Source organism: Alligator mississippiensis, chromosome 1 (assembly GCF_030867095.1).
Source record: "Alligator mississippiensis isolate rAllMis1 chromosome 1, rAllMis1, whole genome shotgun sequence".
Taxonomy (NCBI): Eukaryota; Metazoa; Chordata; order Crocodylia; family Alligatoridae; genus Alligator; species Alligator mississippiensis.
In genome coordinates this window covers 68,819,221-68,837,291 of record NC_081824.1, presented here as the reverse complement: position 1 = coordinate 68,837,291, position 18,071 = coordinate 68,819,221, and the positions used below count along the sequence as shown (strand labels likewise).

Sequence of the window (18,071 nt, the reverse complement as noted above, 5' to 3'; positions counted from 1 at the left end):
TTTTATACAGAGGTTAAATACAGTTTGTTGTAAACAGAAAGGATTATCATCCTTGTCCAAAAACATGTTTACAGGCTAAGAGACTCATTTCTACTTTGTTAATGCTATAACAATGCATATACTTTCAGAGTATTTCAGTTATTTTACACTCCCTTCAGAACAAGGGAGGCCAAGTGTTTTACAGCTCTTTGCTCTCCTTCCTCTAACTGAGAATAATGAATTTCCCTTTGAAGAAAAAACATTTCAAAATCAACAAATTGGTTCACTGAAGGTCCCATTTAAGTCATGAGATCTCATCAGCCCGCAATGCATAATCCCCAAAACAAAAGGCTTTGGTTGGCAAGGTCATTTCCAATCAACTGTAGCCTATTAAGATATCTAAGCATTAAGCTGAAAGTAAAAGAATATCCAGCTAGCTCTGAAGTTTCCTCACTGATTAAAACATGCAGGCATGTACACACCATTCTCATTAAGGAAATTTGTTTTGGAACTGCTCTCCTTTATCCTCTCCCAGTTATCTCAGATATTGCATAATGACAAATAAAAGCAAATAGACCATTAGCTCCTTGGCCCAGGGACCAGCTGCCAACATTTCCTGTTGCAAGATATAAACTGGAGTAACGCCACTTAAGTAGTTCCATTTGTACCAGTATAAATGAATGGAGTTAGTTCTCATGTCCCACAAGCTTATAGCACCATAACAGTGTCATGGGAATGAGGCAATACATTCCAAACAAAAATGTTAATATTATAAAAAATATTAAATAGCACTGGCATTGAAGCTTGATCATGTTTATGTGGAATTGTGGTGACCTTCAGTCTGGTTGAGAGTTTTACTTTTTAAGTGCAAACACCTTTGTTATTTCACAATCCCATTGATAGAATTTGCTAGTGAAGAATTTTGAGGCAAGGATCTTAAAGTTTGAAAAATGACTACCCAGATCAGTAAGGTCATCTGCAATTACAGTAACTCAGACAAATGGCAAAGGCCTCCTGTCTTCAGAACATGAATGGATCACAGCTGGTAGCAGAAGGACACTGTCCTTTATCCTACAATACTGCACCAATAGGCATGTGATGCTTCTTTTGTACCTTGCAAGCTATTTGGCTTTAGCTACTATTAGACATGGGAGACAGAACAGATGTCACTTCGGTCTGTTTCACTGTCATATCCCAAATCTGTAATGCAAACAGTGAATAGTTCTCTCCTTTCAATGTGTAATTACACTTGGAAAAGTGACTAAAAATGCCAGCTTCCCACCCAGCAGATCAACTCCCACTGTGTATTGGCAGCCATATGAATATATAGATCTGCTGACTTTACTGAGAAGAAAAAAAGCTTTTATTATTTTGGATTAATTAGCACTGAAGAGCCAAGGCAGCTCAGAGTGACTGGAAGTCTATTCTGGCTTATACATTAATAATTGGTTCCAAGTGCACAGCCATGTTCAGCCGTGTCCAGCTAATGAAACAGGAACTTAAAAAAAGTACTACATCAGCTTTCTGCCCTCACCCAAAAGTGGACATAGAACAGAATCCAAGGAACTAAGGTAAGCTCTGAGGATCTTTATTGCTGGTAAAAATGCATAAACCAGCAACAGCGCAGGATAGTTTTCTGGTGCTAGGTTAGTCCATGAGTCAGAAAAATACAGAGTTCTTTGTAAACTGAGCAAACTGGAGTTAGCAATCAGAGAGATAACAAACAGGGAACCCTACACTGCTGTTTTTACTTAGGCTTTGTCTAGAAAGTTTGTTGTAGTGTTGTTTGGAGGCTGCGTGAATAATAACAAGATAAACATAGAAAAGAGACCTCACAATGGGGGCACGTCTACACGAGATGTTACTGCGCAGTTATTTAATACAAGTACTAATACAAGTAGCGTCACCTAAAAGACATTTGCTGGCACTACTGTGCAGTAACTCTGGTTGCTACGCACTTATTTAGTACTTGCTAATACAAGTACTAAATAAATGCGCAGCAACCAGAGTTACTGCACAGTAGCGCTGGCAAATGTCTTATAAGTGATACTACTGCCTAATAATACTGTGCAGCAGCTTAATATCACTGTCCGTCCTGTGATGCACTACTGCACAGTATTTTTCAGCTACTATCTAGTCAGCATCTCATGCAGACGCACCCTGGATATATACAAATAGTCTTAAATGGAGACAAGGCACTTACAGTAGGCACGTCTACACATGCAATTAATGCACACGAATAAACTCTGGAGCTTATTGCTCTGAAGTTTTTTTGTGCACAGCAGTGCATATGGAGATGTTGCCCTGGCTGGCTGGGGCAGTGGGGTCTAGCCAGCAGGCAGCCCCCATGCTGAGGCACCCTGTGCCCCAGGAAGCTGCTCGGCAGCACATGGAGACAGGGGAGCAGTCTCCATGTGCTATGGGGGGTTGCCTGGCACACAGGGTTTCTCAGTGTGGAACTAGCCAACAAGCAGCCCCTGTGCTGAGAAACCCTGTGCTCCAGCCAGCCCTACTCACAACACATGGAGAAGGGGGGAGAAGGGGGGGGATAGAAGCTGCCCTCCTCCATCTCCATGTGCTGCTGAGTATCTGCCTGGGGCACAGCATGCCTCAGAGTGGGGGCTGCCTGCTAGCTAGCCCCACACTGAAAAACCCTGTGCCCCAGCCATCCAGGGCAGCATCTACATGTGAACTGCTATGCACAAAAAAAAACTCCACAGCAGGGTAGTACTTGTATTTTAGAAGACTGCCCTGCTGTGGAGTTTATTAGTTCTGTGTGCCTTAAGAGGGGTGCACATGTAGACGCCAAGACATTTACTGAGCAGTTAATTAGTCAATTGCACAGTAAAAGTCTCATGTAGACGTGCCCAAAGATCACCACAATGAGGCTAAATGGACTAAATAATAGAACCCTTCCCCAGGATTGAGCCCACCCAGAGTGGATACAGATATTGCCTTTGTGCCACCATAAAAATGTCAATGGTGGTAAAAAGGCCAAGCAAACAAATGTTCATTTCCTTTGGCATGTAACAAATGCCCAAAATTTGTATCCATGGCATAGCTGGTATCAATTTACGCTGCTTTATTGAGGCAGATATCTGTTAGGTTTGTGGCAGGAGAGTGCATTCAGCCCAGAGCTGTCCATGCTTTCCAGCTGCCCCCACCAGGCACACCTGGGGCCTCTAGGGGCCTGATCCTGCATGCCCTAGGAATTGGAATTCACAGGGCATGCGGGATCAGGCCCCTGAAACCCTGGGAGCACCTGCTTGGGTTCCCCCCCATTTGGGATTCCCCAGGTGCCTTTTACACTGGTGTGGTCTCAGTGCTGGAGACAGCTTTCTCTGCTTACAAGGACATTCCCAGAAGTTCCCCAGGGCGTCTCTGCAAGTGGGGAACTTGTTGCCCATTGTCCAGCAGGATCAATGGGCAGGATGACTGGACAACATTTCACCCAGTGGAGCAGACAAATCCCAGGAAAACTAACCTGCTTTATTTAGTGATGTGTTTTTACCTCTTGGTAAAGAGCTTTGTCTCCACTATGTTGCTGAACATAAACAAAGAATGATAGCAGGGTAGCTAATAAGTACTTGTGTCCTACAGGGAAAAAACACCTTTTTGTCAACGAAGCCACAGCCCAAAACCCTTTTCAAAGTACTGTCATCCTGTAAAGATGTTCAGGTAGGCATCACAGTCTAGCAACAGTAACGAGATTGACCAAAATAGGTATCTGCACAACTGATATATTGAAGAAACTGTATGATAGGCATCAAGAGATTTCCCACCCAATTCTATAAACAAGATGTGGTTAACAATGATAAACTAGAGTTAAAAGAAGGCCAAGAAGTTGAAAAATGGATAATAATAAGCTCAAAACCTTGTGTTCTTTCTCCATACGAAACAGATGTTATAAAATTCTGAAATTTCCACTATATGTAAGAGTAAGAAGCTTTCCTGTGTCATTGAGTCAAGTGTCCCCAAGCCCCAAGGACACAGGAAAGATATGTTCTTGCCCACTGGGATGGGCATCTTTCACATTGCACTACTTGGACACAGTGCATATAGATGGATTGGGGTTACCGTACCCATAAGAAGAATATGCCATACAAGGTGTGCCTCAAAGCCACACTGCTCCACACAACCAATTTAACTCTAACTGTCACAAATCAAAGCTCTCCCCTAGTTTAAAAGTCCCGATTCACCCTCTAAATACTTCAACCCTGCTGCTAACCAGCCCTACCACATAGCCATTTTATCTTAAGCCAATCAATGCACCCTATAAACCAGGCATCAGATGGATCTATACTGCAAAACGTAGCACACAGCACAGAGATAGCTGACTGTCACGGCGGGGTCCTCGCGGAGGGCCGTGATCTCCTTGAGGCCCTCTCACCACGCTACTTCGGCCCGAGGGCACCCTCCATTCTCGCCCGCCACGTCTTGATGTAATATGTAATAGGGAGGCTGCCTTGTGTTTCCTCGGGCACTTTGAGCTCCTGGACCCCTCGTGGGTCTCCCCGTACAATGGGCGCTACCCACGCACCCCAGCCTTACGGGCTATGCGTGGCTCCTACCTCCCCTGATACCACGCCCCAAGCCTCGCAGATGTAATAGACGTTGTCCGGTCTATACGCCCGCTTCCCGGGCCTCCTCTCTAATGTGGCCCACTCTGGGCTCCCTCTCTCTCATGCCCAGCCTCTTGCTGGAACTCTTGTCTTGCCCACTCTGGGCCTCCCCTGCCGGTGTGGTTCCGCTCAGGGACTCTCTAGTGGGCCTCCGGTCCTATGGGCCAACCGCACAGATACCCTCCCTGACTCTGGCTCACCGCGCTGCTACTCCCTGTCTTCTCAGGGGCAACCGCAGCGCCCTGCCTTGGTCTGAGGGGTATTGCCGCACTAGCCTGCGGCCGGGCTCGCTATGCCCGTGCGCCCACACTGGGCTACTCAGCGAAGCACAATGACGTTCCCCCTCTCTGGGGCTTGCCGCGCCCACACTGGGCTACTCAATAATACACAATGGCGTTCCCCCTCTCTGGGGCTCGCCGTGCCCACACTGGGCTACTCAATACTGTACGAGGGCGTTCCCCCCTCTCTGGGGCTCGCCGTGCCCACACTAGGCTACTCAGTAATACCGCCCCTTTTCTAGGGCCGGGGGCTATGTTCCCCCACACGCAATCCGGGGTCTCGGTCCCCGTCCGCAACCTACGGGTTGCGCCTGCGACCCACTGGCCGCGCTCCTCACCGCCAGCTGCTCGCGCAGTGGCGTGCGAGCTGCGCCTTCCCTGGCGCTATGACAATAATGCGCCCTCGCGGCGCTAGGGCACCCCACACTCTCTGGGGTCCCTGTAATTGAGGCCTCCTCCAACCCCTACAGCCTCACCCAAGCCTCCAGGTGTAATATACAGAGCCAAACGTAAACTAGAGCCTCCTGGCTATAACACAAACCTAAAGCTCCCTGGCTAAACCATAGTGCCCATCCTCTCAGGGCTATCATGAGCTGTACTTGCGAGTCATGCTCCTTTCCATATCTCAGCTGAGGGAGCTCCTGCCTCTCCGGCTGCTGGCAGAGAACTGCCAGCCTGGCCTCAGCCCTGAGCTTTATAAGGGCCAGGCCCTGCCCCCTACAGGCAGCTGGCTCCGCTTGGTTGCTCCGGCAACCCGCAGCTGCGCTCATTACCTGAGCCAGCCTCAGCTGGGCTCGTCATGTCAGGCCAGGGCACGCTCACTTGCTCCCTGGCAGTTTCTCCACTCTAGGAGCAGGAGCACCAAGGTGCCCTGCGACACTGATCTAGATAGAAATGGCTAGCTTGGGAATTGGCAGCACTCTAGATGCAGAAGAACAGATCTCCATGAAGGCTAAATTACCCTGTTTACTCAGAGTAAATTCTCAGTAAGGTAAATTACTCAGCACAGAGTTCCATGTAACTATGGTTAAGTTACTTCTGGTACCTGAGCTAACTTGTTTAGTTCTAGTTGGGTCTTTTTCCACAGCACCTCAGGGTAAAGAGAAAACATGTGCATGCACACTAGCCCATCCGATAACATAAGATACACCCACTTTTTTCACATTCCACCCAAAAATGTAACATGCCAGCCTCCAATTCCATCCAGGAAGATAAGTCACCCTGCAATCAAACCTATTCTTCTCCCAAATGACAACTAAATCTATGCACCAGCCCATCTTCCAAAGGATGCATGTTTCAAGGGGTATAATCAAAAAGAAGCAGTGGAGCTTCCATGAACATGGAAGTCCTGATTCTTTTCTTGCTGCATTGGTTTTACAGTGACAATATAAAAGGGGAACTACTCCAAACCTGCAAGAGCATCAGAGAATTATGAGGCCCACAGGATACAATGTGGTACAAAAATGGAAAAAAATTGACATTGTGCACTATATTATGCATGTCCATCTTATAGGACTGCCTCCTCAGCTGGCATAAAGCAGTATAAACTGCATTTAAATCACTGGGGTAGCTATTACAGTTCACACCAGCCAGGGATCTAGCTCCACTGACCAACAAACTGTTGTCAGAGAGAAAGATTCAAATGTTTATAAAAGCTTTCTTCATTTTCAGCAGAGGAAGAGGAGTTCTTAACTGACTTCCTTCAAAGGATTTTTTTTTAATGTAGTTATATAGACAGTAATAACATACTACTAACATGCTACTTAGACGATGTAAAGGGATTTTACAGGGAGTACAAATGCAATATGCCCAGCCTTTCTGTAAACAGAGTTCCAAGTTAGGAGACAGAACATAATTTCTATGGAGCATCTTACCCGGGATTTTACTCTTTAGGAAAGAGCAGACACCCACAATCAACTCTCTCAAGCTGGCTGTAATGGCACGTAGCAGTATGTGCAATTACAGGCCTGGCCACTAGGTGGAAGGGAAGCAAATTTGCACACAAGCAGCTACTCCAAATGAAAATTACTATGGGAGAAGACAACAGGTATGTTCCTGAGTAGTTCTGCCACATGGTTAAAGCAACTACACATTATTCACAGAGCAGCTTTACCCAGATTCAAGTGATTTACAACATGGTAGGGCTCTCTATCATGCATTTGCTATACTTTTAATGCATGGTAAAGCCAATTTGCAACATAATACACATACCATGTAGACTCAGTAGAGCCCATGTTCTCAGTGAATATTGCCTGTTCCCTTCTCAGACTTCTAGATTAACATTAAAGCTGGACACCAGTCAAACAAGTAATCAGTAGGAATCATAGGCTCTAGGAATTTCATGCACAGCTCTACCTTTCTGAAATGTTTCATCTGCCTACAAGGTCCTATATTTATGGATGGAAGGCTGATGGCCATAAATAAATAAATATTTATAGGGATATCCACTACACAGACATTTATCAGAGCTATCTCCCAAGCCAAGGTATCTCAGATACTACTTCCTGATATATAATGGCAAATGTTAATTTTTTTTAAAATGACGTTAACAATGTATTCAGTCAAGACCATGAAACCACTTACTCCACAGTAATGATCATCACTAAAGATCTGGGGTGGTAACGGATTGCCCTGTGAAGGCAGTCTGTCCCGTGGGATATTCTTATACATCCATTGTCTTTGTTCCTCCGACATTGTGATATCCACCTCTTCAAACTCTATCCTGTTGGCTTCCAGAAATCGCACCACATCTTGCTGCCTCTTCTTTATCTAAGAGAAATCAAAACCAATGCGTCAGAGCTTGTCCATCATCACTGAGACACTGTTACAACCCTGAGGGTACTTGTGTATATTTTTTCCACTCAAAGCTCAGGAAGAATGTCAAATATTTCTAAGCTAAATTTTTATATCTTAAACACATGTGGTTTCTCTATTTATATGTTCCTGGAAGACCGACCAGACCTGTGTTATGGAATGCTTGGTGTCCACACATAATACTGAACCAGTTCACAATAAAACAGTTCAAAACAGTACTTGATGTTTCTGGGTACACGTCTGAATCATCTCAGAAAAATTTAAACTGATTTAACAGGGTTGTATGTCTGTCTGCTTCAGGTTTAAACCATATTTAAACAGTTCTGAGAACTGTGTGTGTCCATGTTCTCAGTAAAAACAAAGGATGGACTCTTTGGGGTTATGGTCTAACATCAGACATTCATTTAGCCAGTATCTGCTCTGCTTTATAACCAACTCCATACTTTAGTCCCAGCACTTCCCAAATCTAATAAAGCAGATTGCCTCTGAAAGAGATATTGCACTTGATGCTGGGCTCAAAATATTGTCAGACTGTATTTCCAACCTGCATTATATTTATAACTAATAGCTTTACAGTATTTTTATGCAGCAACATCATCCTGTTCCAGATTGCTTTAAATTACAAGTGGACGAACACTGCTTATAAGTATCATAGGATCCAAATACTATTTAAAAACCAGGGTTTGGAGAGCTGGTTTGTTTATCTTTTGGGCACACAGGCTATGGTTGTTTTGGTCATTCAGTTCTACACCTTAGGTCTGTTAGACACATTACAACAGTTATCTCAAGTGAAAAATCTGTGGGTTGCAGTGAAAATCCATATTTTCACTGCAACTTTCTAATAATAATTATTTCACCACTGATTTCCATCTCCTGCTTGAAACAGGACCATGCATATCTCAAGATGGAACCTGGTCCTATTGTCTGCATAACCAAGTAGCTCCAAAATATGTGAGTGGGCATGCTCTGCTGACTAACTGGCTCCTAGATGTGTATCGCTTGCAACTGAAAATCAGGTTGTCCAGTAAATTTGTCTCTCCCAGCAGTGTGTTCATTCTTATACATGGGCTGCATTGATGTTTATGCAGTACATATTATCAACTAATCAATCACTCTTTCATGCCCAGCCTACCTTCTAAAATTGTGTTCAGATAATAAGTCTAACATAAGAAAAGTAGCTGAGTTACAGCATTACACCCATTTTCTACTGGTGCTAACATGAACATGACATGTTGTACTAAAAAACAACAAAGAGGACTTGTATCATGAATATAGAAGTGAGAGACAATCCTTGTCTGCAGTCCCTTACAAAATAAGATGAGGAACATAAACTCAAACTAAAGTGGTGACTGAAATGTACTTTATACTGGCTGCCTTATTAAACATTTGTTGAACATATAGGTGCGTTGTATAATGATATTACAGGGATATTTCTTCGGAATAGAGCACTTCTGAAACTAATTGCTTCCTGTTCTCTAGTGTTGATGTTGACTATTGACTTCCACTAGTCTTGGAAACCAAGGACACGCTCTCCAACAATTGTAATTTAGATTTAGTCAGAACCCTAACCAGGGTACAGATCATGTAATGCAAAAATTCCCAGATCTCCAGCATTTCTACCATCCCCATTATTTCTTTATTTTCTAAAGTTAATTAAAAATACATAAGGATTTAAGGGGAAAGACTTCTCACTCAAGCTTCCTACAAGCCTTGTAATACTTCTCAAGATATCCACATGAGATATTAACTGTGGATGTGCCAGCTGCATAAATTAAAACATTTCAGTGTATATTGTTTAAACAGCAAAGTATCTGTTTTTTTCCCTTCAAGATTTGATTCAAGTCTTCAAAAGTGAAGTGATTAGAAGTAGCATTAGTTTAATTAAAAATCCTACTAAATTATGCCTTTTTTCTAGGAGTTAATCTGAGAGCATCTGCCAGTGCAAAAGCCAGTTGATTACTCACTGGGAAAACCCTAGGATCTTTGGCTTGGACCATTGCTGGATGAATCTGTCAGACTGCAGTATCTTGCCTGCAGTTCTGATTTGCATTTCAGTTACTGCTTTTCTGAGCTTCAGAAGCATCTAGCGCTTAGCACAGGTCTCTAACTCCAGGCAATGACAAGCCACCCACAGTCACTGCACCTGTTCTTCCTCCATCTCCCACTAAGCAAAGACAGCGAAACTCCAGGAAGGAAGGAAAGAAGGAACACCCTATATACCTTTCTGGAGCGTCTCACTCCCACACTTAATGTTATGATTCGGGGGCAGTCTATTTTTATTTTACTATTTCTGAATGCATATTAAAAAATCCTCCAACAGATCATCAAAATATGTATCCATCACAGTGGTGTTACAGAATTAGTGCTTGGGTCAAATCCTGCAGAAAAGCAGGGGGGTGGGTTTGGCACACAGCTCTGAAAATGGAGTATGGGTGGGGGGCTTCGGTTCTAAAAGCACAGTTTCTAAGGGGTGGGATGGAGGGGAGCAGTGAAAGCAGGGAGAGGGTCAGCAGCCTCCTTGTGCCAGGACTTCTACACAGTTCCAGCTGAGCTGCTGTTGCCTGGCCCAGCTGTTGCTCATAAAGCAGCAGTACCCAGGAGTTGTTTTGGAGTTCTCATCATGGCAATGCTGTCGGGGTGCGGACTGCATGGGGCTAGGGACAATTCTCGTGCCCTTCCATCTTGGCACCCAGAGCCAATGTTCTCTACCCCTCCCCTAATATGATCCTAATCTGCCTTTGAATACAGTCAAGAAATATCTATTACAATTGAATATGTTCTTATTCTTCACACCTCAATGCTTGCCTTATATTATCTACCTAGTGATTTATTTTAGGACATCTGCATTTGCCTAGAAATCCCCAGCCATGCCAGATCCAGGTATGATGTTTAGAAGTGATTTTTCTACTAGGCTTACACAGCAGCAGCAGCCCAGCGGATCATTTTGAGATGCAAAAAACTGCTGGAACTGTCAGTTTGTGGTTGATAAATTGTTCACCTGGAAGATGGGGCTTCAGCACCACGGACCTAGAATGTTCAGATTATTTTTGTTATTTACATTTAACAAAATTTAAACAATTTGAATAAGCAAATTAGAAGACTTGCACATGAGAACACATTCAAATAATCTAGGCAAATTCTTCCAGGTTTGTTCTCCTGGTAGAAAAACTTATCCAACAGTATATACAGACATTTGCTCTCCCAGGAGAAACTCTCAGGCAATGATGTAACCCTGGTTATTCCCAGGCTTCTCCTGGAGCAGCCATTTTTAAACTTGGAGAAAAAGCCTGAACATCTGGGGTGCAGGCAGAAGTGCAGCACCCAGCTGTAACTCAGAACGTTTTCTGCAAAGCATTCTGACTTACAGCATTACCCCAGACCAGACAGAAGTTCAATGTTGGTTCCAGGGGGAGGGGAATCTAGCTGTGGGCTGGGAACCTGCAACCAGGTTCCCACTGCAACAGCCACGGCTATCTGCTAGTGGTTGCTGTTTTTAGAATGGGAAGGGGGAAAAGCAGCAGAGGGAGGTCATTCTTGGGGCTCCTCAGCTGGTGCTGAAGGGTGGAGTGGGTGAATTGGAGCCCCCTCACCTCAGGAGGGGGCTCCAATACAACCACTCCACCCTCCAGGGGGGCTGAGAAAAGCCCAGACTGAATGCCCTTCACTCCCTTTCCCTCCTCCCATTCTGAAAACAGCAACAGGCTGGTAGCTCCGCAGACACAACTTAAAAAAGACTATACATTTTGAAATGTCTTTATCTGATACCTCATGCAATGGAGGGTCAGATTCTTACCCAATCTGCCATTTTTAAGCTGTCTGCAGTCATGCAGTTGTATTTGGTCACAGCTATAAACTGCTTTCTGTGGCCAGATTGGGTGAAAATTTTCACTTCTGTCTGCACCCCTATATAGTTTTCTGAACGTCTATAGAAGGCCTTGGCATGGCATATTGCCACTAGAAGGAATTCATAGATAAGAAAGAACCACTGTGACTTCCTGGATAACACAGGCCACAGGACATCCCCGAAATGATTCCTGTTTGAACTACAGTATAATCACTAGAAAAATATCAAGCCTTCGTTTAAAATCTGTCAGCGATGGACAACCCACTACAAACCTAATAACTTGTTTCAGTGATTAACAAACTTCACTTAACTTGTGCTTTATTTCTTGTCTGAATTTGTCTCACCTTGGCTTCCAGCTACTGGATCTTATTAACTTGTAATTGCTGGACTGAAGAACCTACTATTATCAGATTTCTGCTTACCTACATAGGTATTTATAGAATATGATTAAGTCATCCCTAAACTTTTTCTTGATTTAACTAAATAGATTGGGTTTCAGGATACATCTTATAATTTAGCAGCAACACAATAAAATAAAGAAATACAAATTATCTACAACCTTGTGAAAATTGTTCATTCTTATACATGTGCTGCATTGATTGTTATGCAGTGCATGTTATCAAGTAATTGATCATTTTTTCATGCCCAGCCTACCTTCTAAAATTGTGGCCAGATAATAAATATCACCTTACCAAAACTAGCTGAGTTATTACATTACACCCATTTTCTGCTAGTCCTAAAGTCAACTTGACATGTCATATTACATTACAGAAAACTACAAAGAGGAACCATATCATGAATAGAGAAGTGAGACAAAAACCCTCAGCCACCATCTTTTACAAAGCCATTGTCTTTCACCATACCAAGATTAATTCAACAATTCAACAAGAATTCCTTCTCTTTGGAGTTTCTTGTGGTTTCCAAGAGGGCCAGCCTACCCTCTGCCTTTTCCCTCTTGTGTGTTTATGGATGTGTCTTTAAAGAGGAACAGATGGATGTGTGGCCTGGCCCTTCTTACCTTCAGAAGAATGGATAACTTACTCTCACTTATGGATAGGGACCTACCAAATTCACAGATTACGTGAGATCTGACCAATGCCCACAAAATCCCCGAGGAAAAAAACTTACAAAAAGGAAAATGCTGGCTCTTCAGAGGAAGCCGGCAGTCCTCAGTGAGCTGCGGCAGGCCAGCACAGTGAGGAAAAGTGGAGGGGAGACTGCCCACTGAAAGTGCTGAAGGCAAGATGGCTGCTTCCCCCACTCCTCACCACTGATTGGCTGCAAGGGCTGCCTGTCATGTGGCTCCACCCCTCTCCACCAATTGGTGAAGAGGGGCAGGGCTACATGACGGACAGCACTTGCAGCCAATCAGCAGTGAGGGGCAGGGCCACATGATAGGCAGGCCCTGCAACCAATTAGTGGTGAGGAGCAGGGCCACTGTGGCCCCTGAACCAATCAGAGGCATGGGGAGCCCACTGTGCTCTACCCACAAAATGCCTGCCTAGGTCTTCATTCTGCCTGCAAAATAGGGGGCAGCCCCCGCAAATTAGGTAGGTCCCTACTTATGGATATCTGAGGTAGAGAGCTGGCCTGCTCTCCTTACTCCCATTCTGTAAGAAGACAAGGGAAGCCTTGCATTCCCATAAAATCCTCTTTTCAGACAACCTTTTGGGCAACATGTGGCCTGTTTCAGAAAGTCTCCTTTGGTTCTGTTCCAAATTGAATGGCTCTATAGTCATTTGATGCCAGGACCTCCAAGAGCTGTGTGGGTAAGCAGGGAATATATTTCCTCTTGAAGAATGGGCTGGTGCATCCTAAGACATCTTTCAGCCCTGCATGCTAGAATGAGTCAGTACTGAACCAAACAAGGCTATCTTGTGATCAATTCCACTAGTATTAGATGCTGATAATACTTCATCCTTCTGTGCTACTTGATCATCAATATATTTCACAAAATTTAAATTTATGCAGTGTTGTTATACCTCTTCTATATGTAAGCATTAATACTCCCATTTTACAGGCGGGGATACTCAGGCAGCAATATTAATAGCTGATAGTGGGGTTCAATGGTTTCATGATTGGAATGAATAATACCTGGGGTCTGTTCCTTGCTCAGTTGCTGACATGGGTGACCCTGGGGTATGGCTCAGTTTCACCATCTCTAAAATAGAGATGGCACTGACCTCCTTTGGAAAGCACATGGAGACTGGTGGATGAAAAGCACTAAGTAGTGTTATGCAATGCAATTTTTCTTAGTGAGGGAAGCAAGAGCCTAAAATGTATTCAATCCTCCATGTTCTTCAACTGAAGAGATCCTTAAAATACTAGCCAACTGCCCGTCAGGAACAATGTAGGGGAGGCGGATGGGGACAGAGCGCCACCACCCACCAACCCCCTGCCACCTCCCAAGAGTGGGAGGGAAGGTGGGGGGAAGCTTACCCCAACATCCCCTCCATTTACCTTGGCCAGCACCCCATGCCAACGCCACCTCCACGGAGCAGGGCCAGGGAAGGAGGAAGGGGGCAAAGCCAGCAGCACCCTCGCCCCCCTCCATCATGTTGGTGCTCCACTGCACCACCACCACTGCCTGCTGTCCGGAACGCTCTTGGAGCACTCTGATTGGTTGTTTCAGTCAACATTGTGATTGGCTGCTGAGACAACCAATCAAAGTGTGAATAAAGTAGTACAGACAGACAGACAGACAGACAGACAGACAGACAGACAAAGGCTTTTATTATATTACATGCTCTCAACTCGGATGGGAACTGATCTCCTGTTTAGCTGATGTTTCAAGAACAACACATTTTCTTTCTAACATGGGAAACATTCAGACCATGTCTCTGCAGCAGACGAGGCATTCTGCTCTTTGAGATAGCATGCAATATTACTTCTCTGACCATGAACCAGTTTTGAAAGCTTGAAGTTTTAGAGGCTCTGTGCGCGTGTATGTGTGTGTGTGCACATGTGTAAGAACATAATTAATTAGAAGTCAAAGTAAGAACAGCTTTGGGAAACTCAGGCCTGTAGAAAGCAGTTTTGTAAGAAATGCATCTTCCTCTGACCCTTTCCTGTCAAAAGTATTGTCTTTTTAAAAGTACTGCAGCGTTTTTTCTAGTATATAAAACACTGGAAGAAAGGCAGGAGTCTAAAATTAAAGTGTGTCTTATGCAGCAGTTATATAATGGATAATTTATTATAAAACTTGACTACAAATCAATCAAATTTATGTTAACCAATGTTACCCACAAAGTCATGCCTTTTGGGGGGGTGTATCTTATAACCAGGTGACTCTTACACACCAAAAAAATAAAGTAACTCCCACAGGGAACTGCCATGTCTGGATATCTGTAATAATTAATTATTGCAATAGACTATTAATCTCCGTTTCTCATATAGATGATGCTTCAAACACACTCCCAGCTACTTCTTACTGAGGAAAGTACTAACCCACATGAGCAGTAGTGATGAAGGCAGACATCTTAACAAAAAGCTAGATTCTGATTTACCTATATATGCACACTTACTTCTTTACTGAGATTTATTTCTATGACATGCACCTATCTCAGCATGCTAGCTAGCATTTGCATTCTTCTATTCTGCCGTATCATGAAAGCACAGAGGAGAAATCTGCACAAACTCCCTCATACAGCCATGCAGATTCTTCCTACTTTTGTTTTATTTACAGCCTGCAGTGACAGAGGCACTCTGCTGATTGTCATTTCCTCTGCATTGCTTAGGGAAGAAAAATGTGTCTGATTCAGCGCAACTGCTAACCCAGCACCGTTGTGTCTGTACAACATGTATAATTTTACAAAAGTCTGTAGCACTGATTCCCTGGCCCCTGCTATAGATACAAAACAATATCACAGTGCTATACAAATCTTAGGGAAAATGGGAAATGAGAAGCTGAAGAAAGCAGCATTATGTAACTATTTACTACATAACAGAACTAGTAGCCACTTGCCATAGCAACTGCTGCATTACATATGACACTGGAGAAATGCAGTCATCTTACAACAGGCATCCAAATAGCCTGAACATTTCAATTCCTGAGAAAAATACAACTGTCTATTTTCCAATATCTTAAGGCCTTTATAAGTTAACTTTTAATTTTAAAAAGAGAGAAGTACCTTAACAAGGACTTTGCGGATCCTTATATTGCAGCTAGAATCCTTTAATACAGAATAACAACACAAGGATGTCCCCTGGCAGGGGTTCTCAACCTTTTTCTTCCTGAGGCCTCCTCTAGCATACTATAAAAATTTCACAGCCCACCTGCGCCACAACAAATGTTTTTCTTCATGTCCAGTAGATTAAAAGCTGTATTAAATTGATAGTTATACATTTAAACACACTCATATAGTGTATAATATAAAAAAGGACAATACAGGTACAAAAAATGACAACTGACATAAAATAAATTACAATTATTATAACTGACATAAAATAAATTATCATGATGTTTCACCTGGATGGGTATATTATCATTATAGAAATCTTAGGGTATCCATAAGCAAAGCAAGGGTCATGCCTTTGTTAAGGAAGTTTTAGAATACTACACTGAAAGCAAATTTGCTAAACAGAAAGCCACTCTTTGGGTTAATTTAATTAAAAGGACCTTTTAAACAGCAGGACAAAAGTATGGTTCTTCTGAGTTCACAATGTGAATAAATTGCTGAATGGCGGTGCATACAAGCAAAGGCTCAGAAATATCCTTCCCACTTTGGACAAAGAAGAGGCTTCTCCCCCCTTCTAATAAAAGAGGCTTTAGGGGTTCCCCCTGCATTAAAAAAGTTTCCACCCTCAGGCAAGAGACAGGTCTTCCAAGTGAGAGCCGAGGGGCATGCAGGCAGTGCCACCCTCCATAGCAGACCCTTCTGCTTCCAAGCCCCACCACCATGGTGTGTGACACCAGCCTGCTTCCCCGCAGCTCGGCAGGCTATCTGAGGCAACATGACATCCATCCGATCAGTGCGTGGTGCCACTGGACCAGCTGCGGTCAGTAGTCCCTGGCTGTGGATGCCCACAGCAGGGCTTCCTTCTTCCCAGACTTTCACAGAGGCCGAAGGAGAGCTCAGCAGGGGCCAGGAAACCTAGCTGCCCATGGCAGGGTGGGACGGGAAGCATGAAGAGGTGCGCACAAGCATGGCAGTGGCCACTCCAGACTGGACCTCACCCAGCACTCCATCCCCCCCCTGCAGGCCCTGTGCCCAATGGCACTTCAGGCCACATTCGCACAGTGACGCTGCTCCAGGGGACATGCAGTATCCCTGCCTGCCCACCTGCACCTGCAGTGGCTTCCGACTGACCGCTCCTGGCAGCTCCGCTTGGCACCACAGATCTGTCACCACTCCCTTCATGGCAGAGGACCAGCCTGGCTCCCCTTCCCACATGGCCCCGGGTGCAATGGGCAGGGCTCAGTGGCTGGGAGCCCCACTGCCCCACTCAGCCAAGCAACAGCAGCACAGAGCCTCAGCCACCTGCTTGCATCGCCCACAACATGGAGACTGTGGGGCCAGCAGGGCAGGCCCACCCTCTCCCCTTCCTTAGGACTCACTTCAACTGAGGGGGCCAAGACAGCTCCTCCCTGGGCCAGGGTAGATTGGGCTGCGCCTGGTGGACACCCTAAAACCTGCTTGAGGCAGACTTACGATTCAGAACTGCTGTCCCCTGGGATAGGTGGTCTTGATCTGGGGCCCCTTCTGTTCAGTTTGACATAAAATAGGCTTTTGGCTCTCTGGAAGCTGGTAAGGCAGCACTCAGTCAGGCAATTTGGACACCTTTGCCCTAGTATAGTGCATACGTGGTTTTGTTCTATTTTGGAGAGAGTTCTAACATGTCTCTCTCTCCAGTATCAAAGGACCATTGTTGGATGTTGTAGCTTAGGTTAAATTGGATAAACTGCTTTTGGTGAGAGGCACTGTGAAAGGTACAAGCTACTGTTTATTCAGCAAGTCAGTAGGACAGCCGAGGACAGTAAACTAATCCTTGTGCCCAACACCCATGATTTTCTTATGTAAACTAGCACTGGGAAAATGTAGATATTCTGTTATGCTGTCACTGCAGCAATTGATGAATGTATTTGAAATCTACTTCTCCCTGTGTTATACGTTAAATTAAACATCTTTGAAAATGGGGGAGCAAAAGGACCCTTATAACAACAGCCCTTCATTTAACAGTTTGGAAGAAGGCATGAAGCTCTGTGCAGCAAGTGGCAATTTGAAACAAAAGGGAACTTTAGCCACGGCACAGGTCCAACTGCCCAAAACTGCTATGTTATGGTGCTCAGGTTTGGCTAGTTTTAGTAAAGGTTTAGCAATTGTTTCAGCAACTGTTTTAGTAAAGGTACGTGTGAAGCAAAAAAAGCAGGCAACTATCAGACTAGAAAGAAAAGTCTAAGAGGAAGCACCAGATGTAGCCAGAGAAGAGCCGATAGTGTAATCCAAAGAATTAGCTAAGAGGTTTTTGGGGTTGAGTGCTGACTGTAACAGGCTTGAAGCTGTGAGTAAATGAAAGAGCTCCTGTCTGATTGTT

The 18,071-nt window shown here is 44.3% G+C and overlaps 1 protein-coding gene across 1 annotated transcript in view; it reads right to left on the bottom strand.

The window, feature by feature from the left end:
• The window catches only part of SH3BGRL2 (SH3 domain binding glutamate rich protein like 2), a 62,300-nt gene that overhangs the window by 23,443 nt on the left and 20,786 nt on the right, over positions 1-18,071 (bottom strand). The window contains exon 2 of the mRNA XM_006271787.4: positions 7,463-7,648. Within this exon, the coding sequence (XP_006271849.1) occupies positions 7,463-7,648 (186 nt within the window). The remainder of the gene's footprint in view (positions 1-7,462; positions 7,649-18,071) is intronic.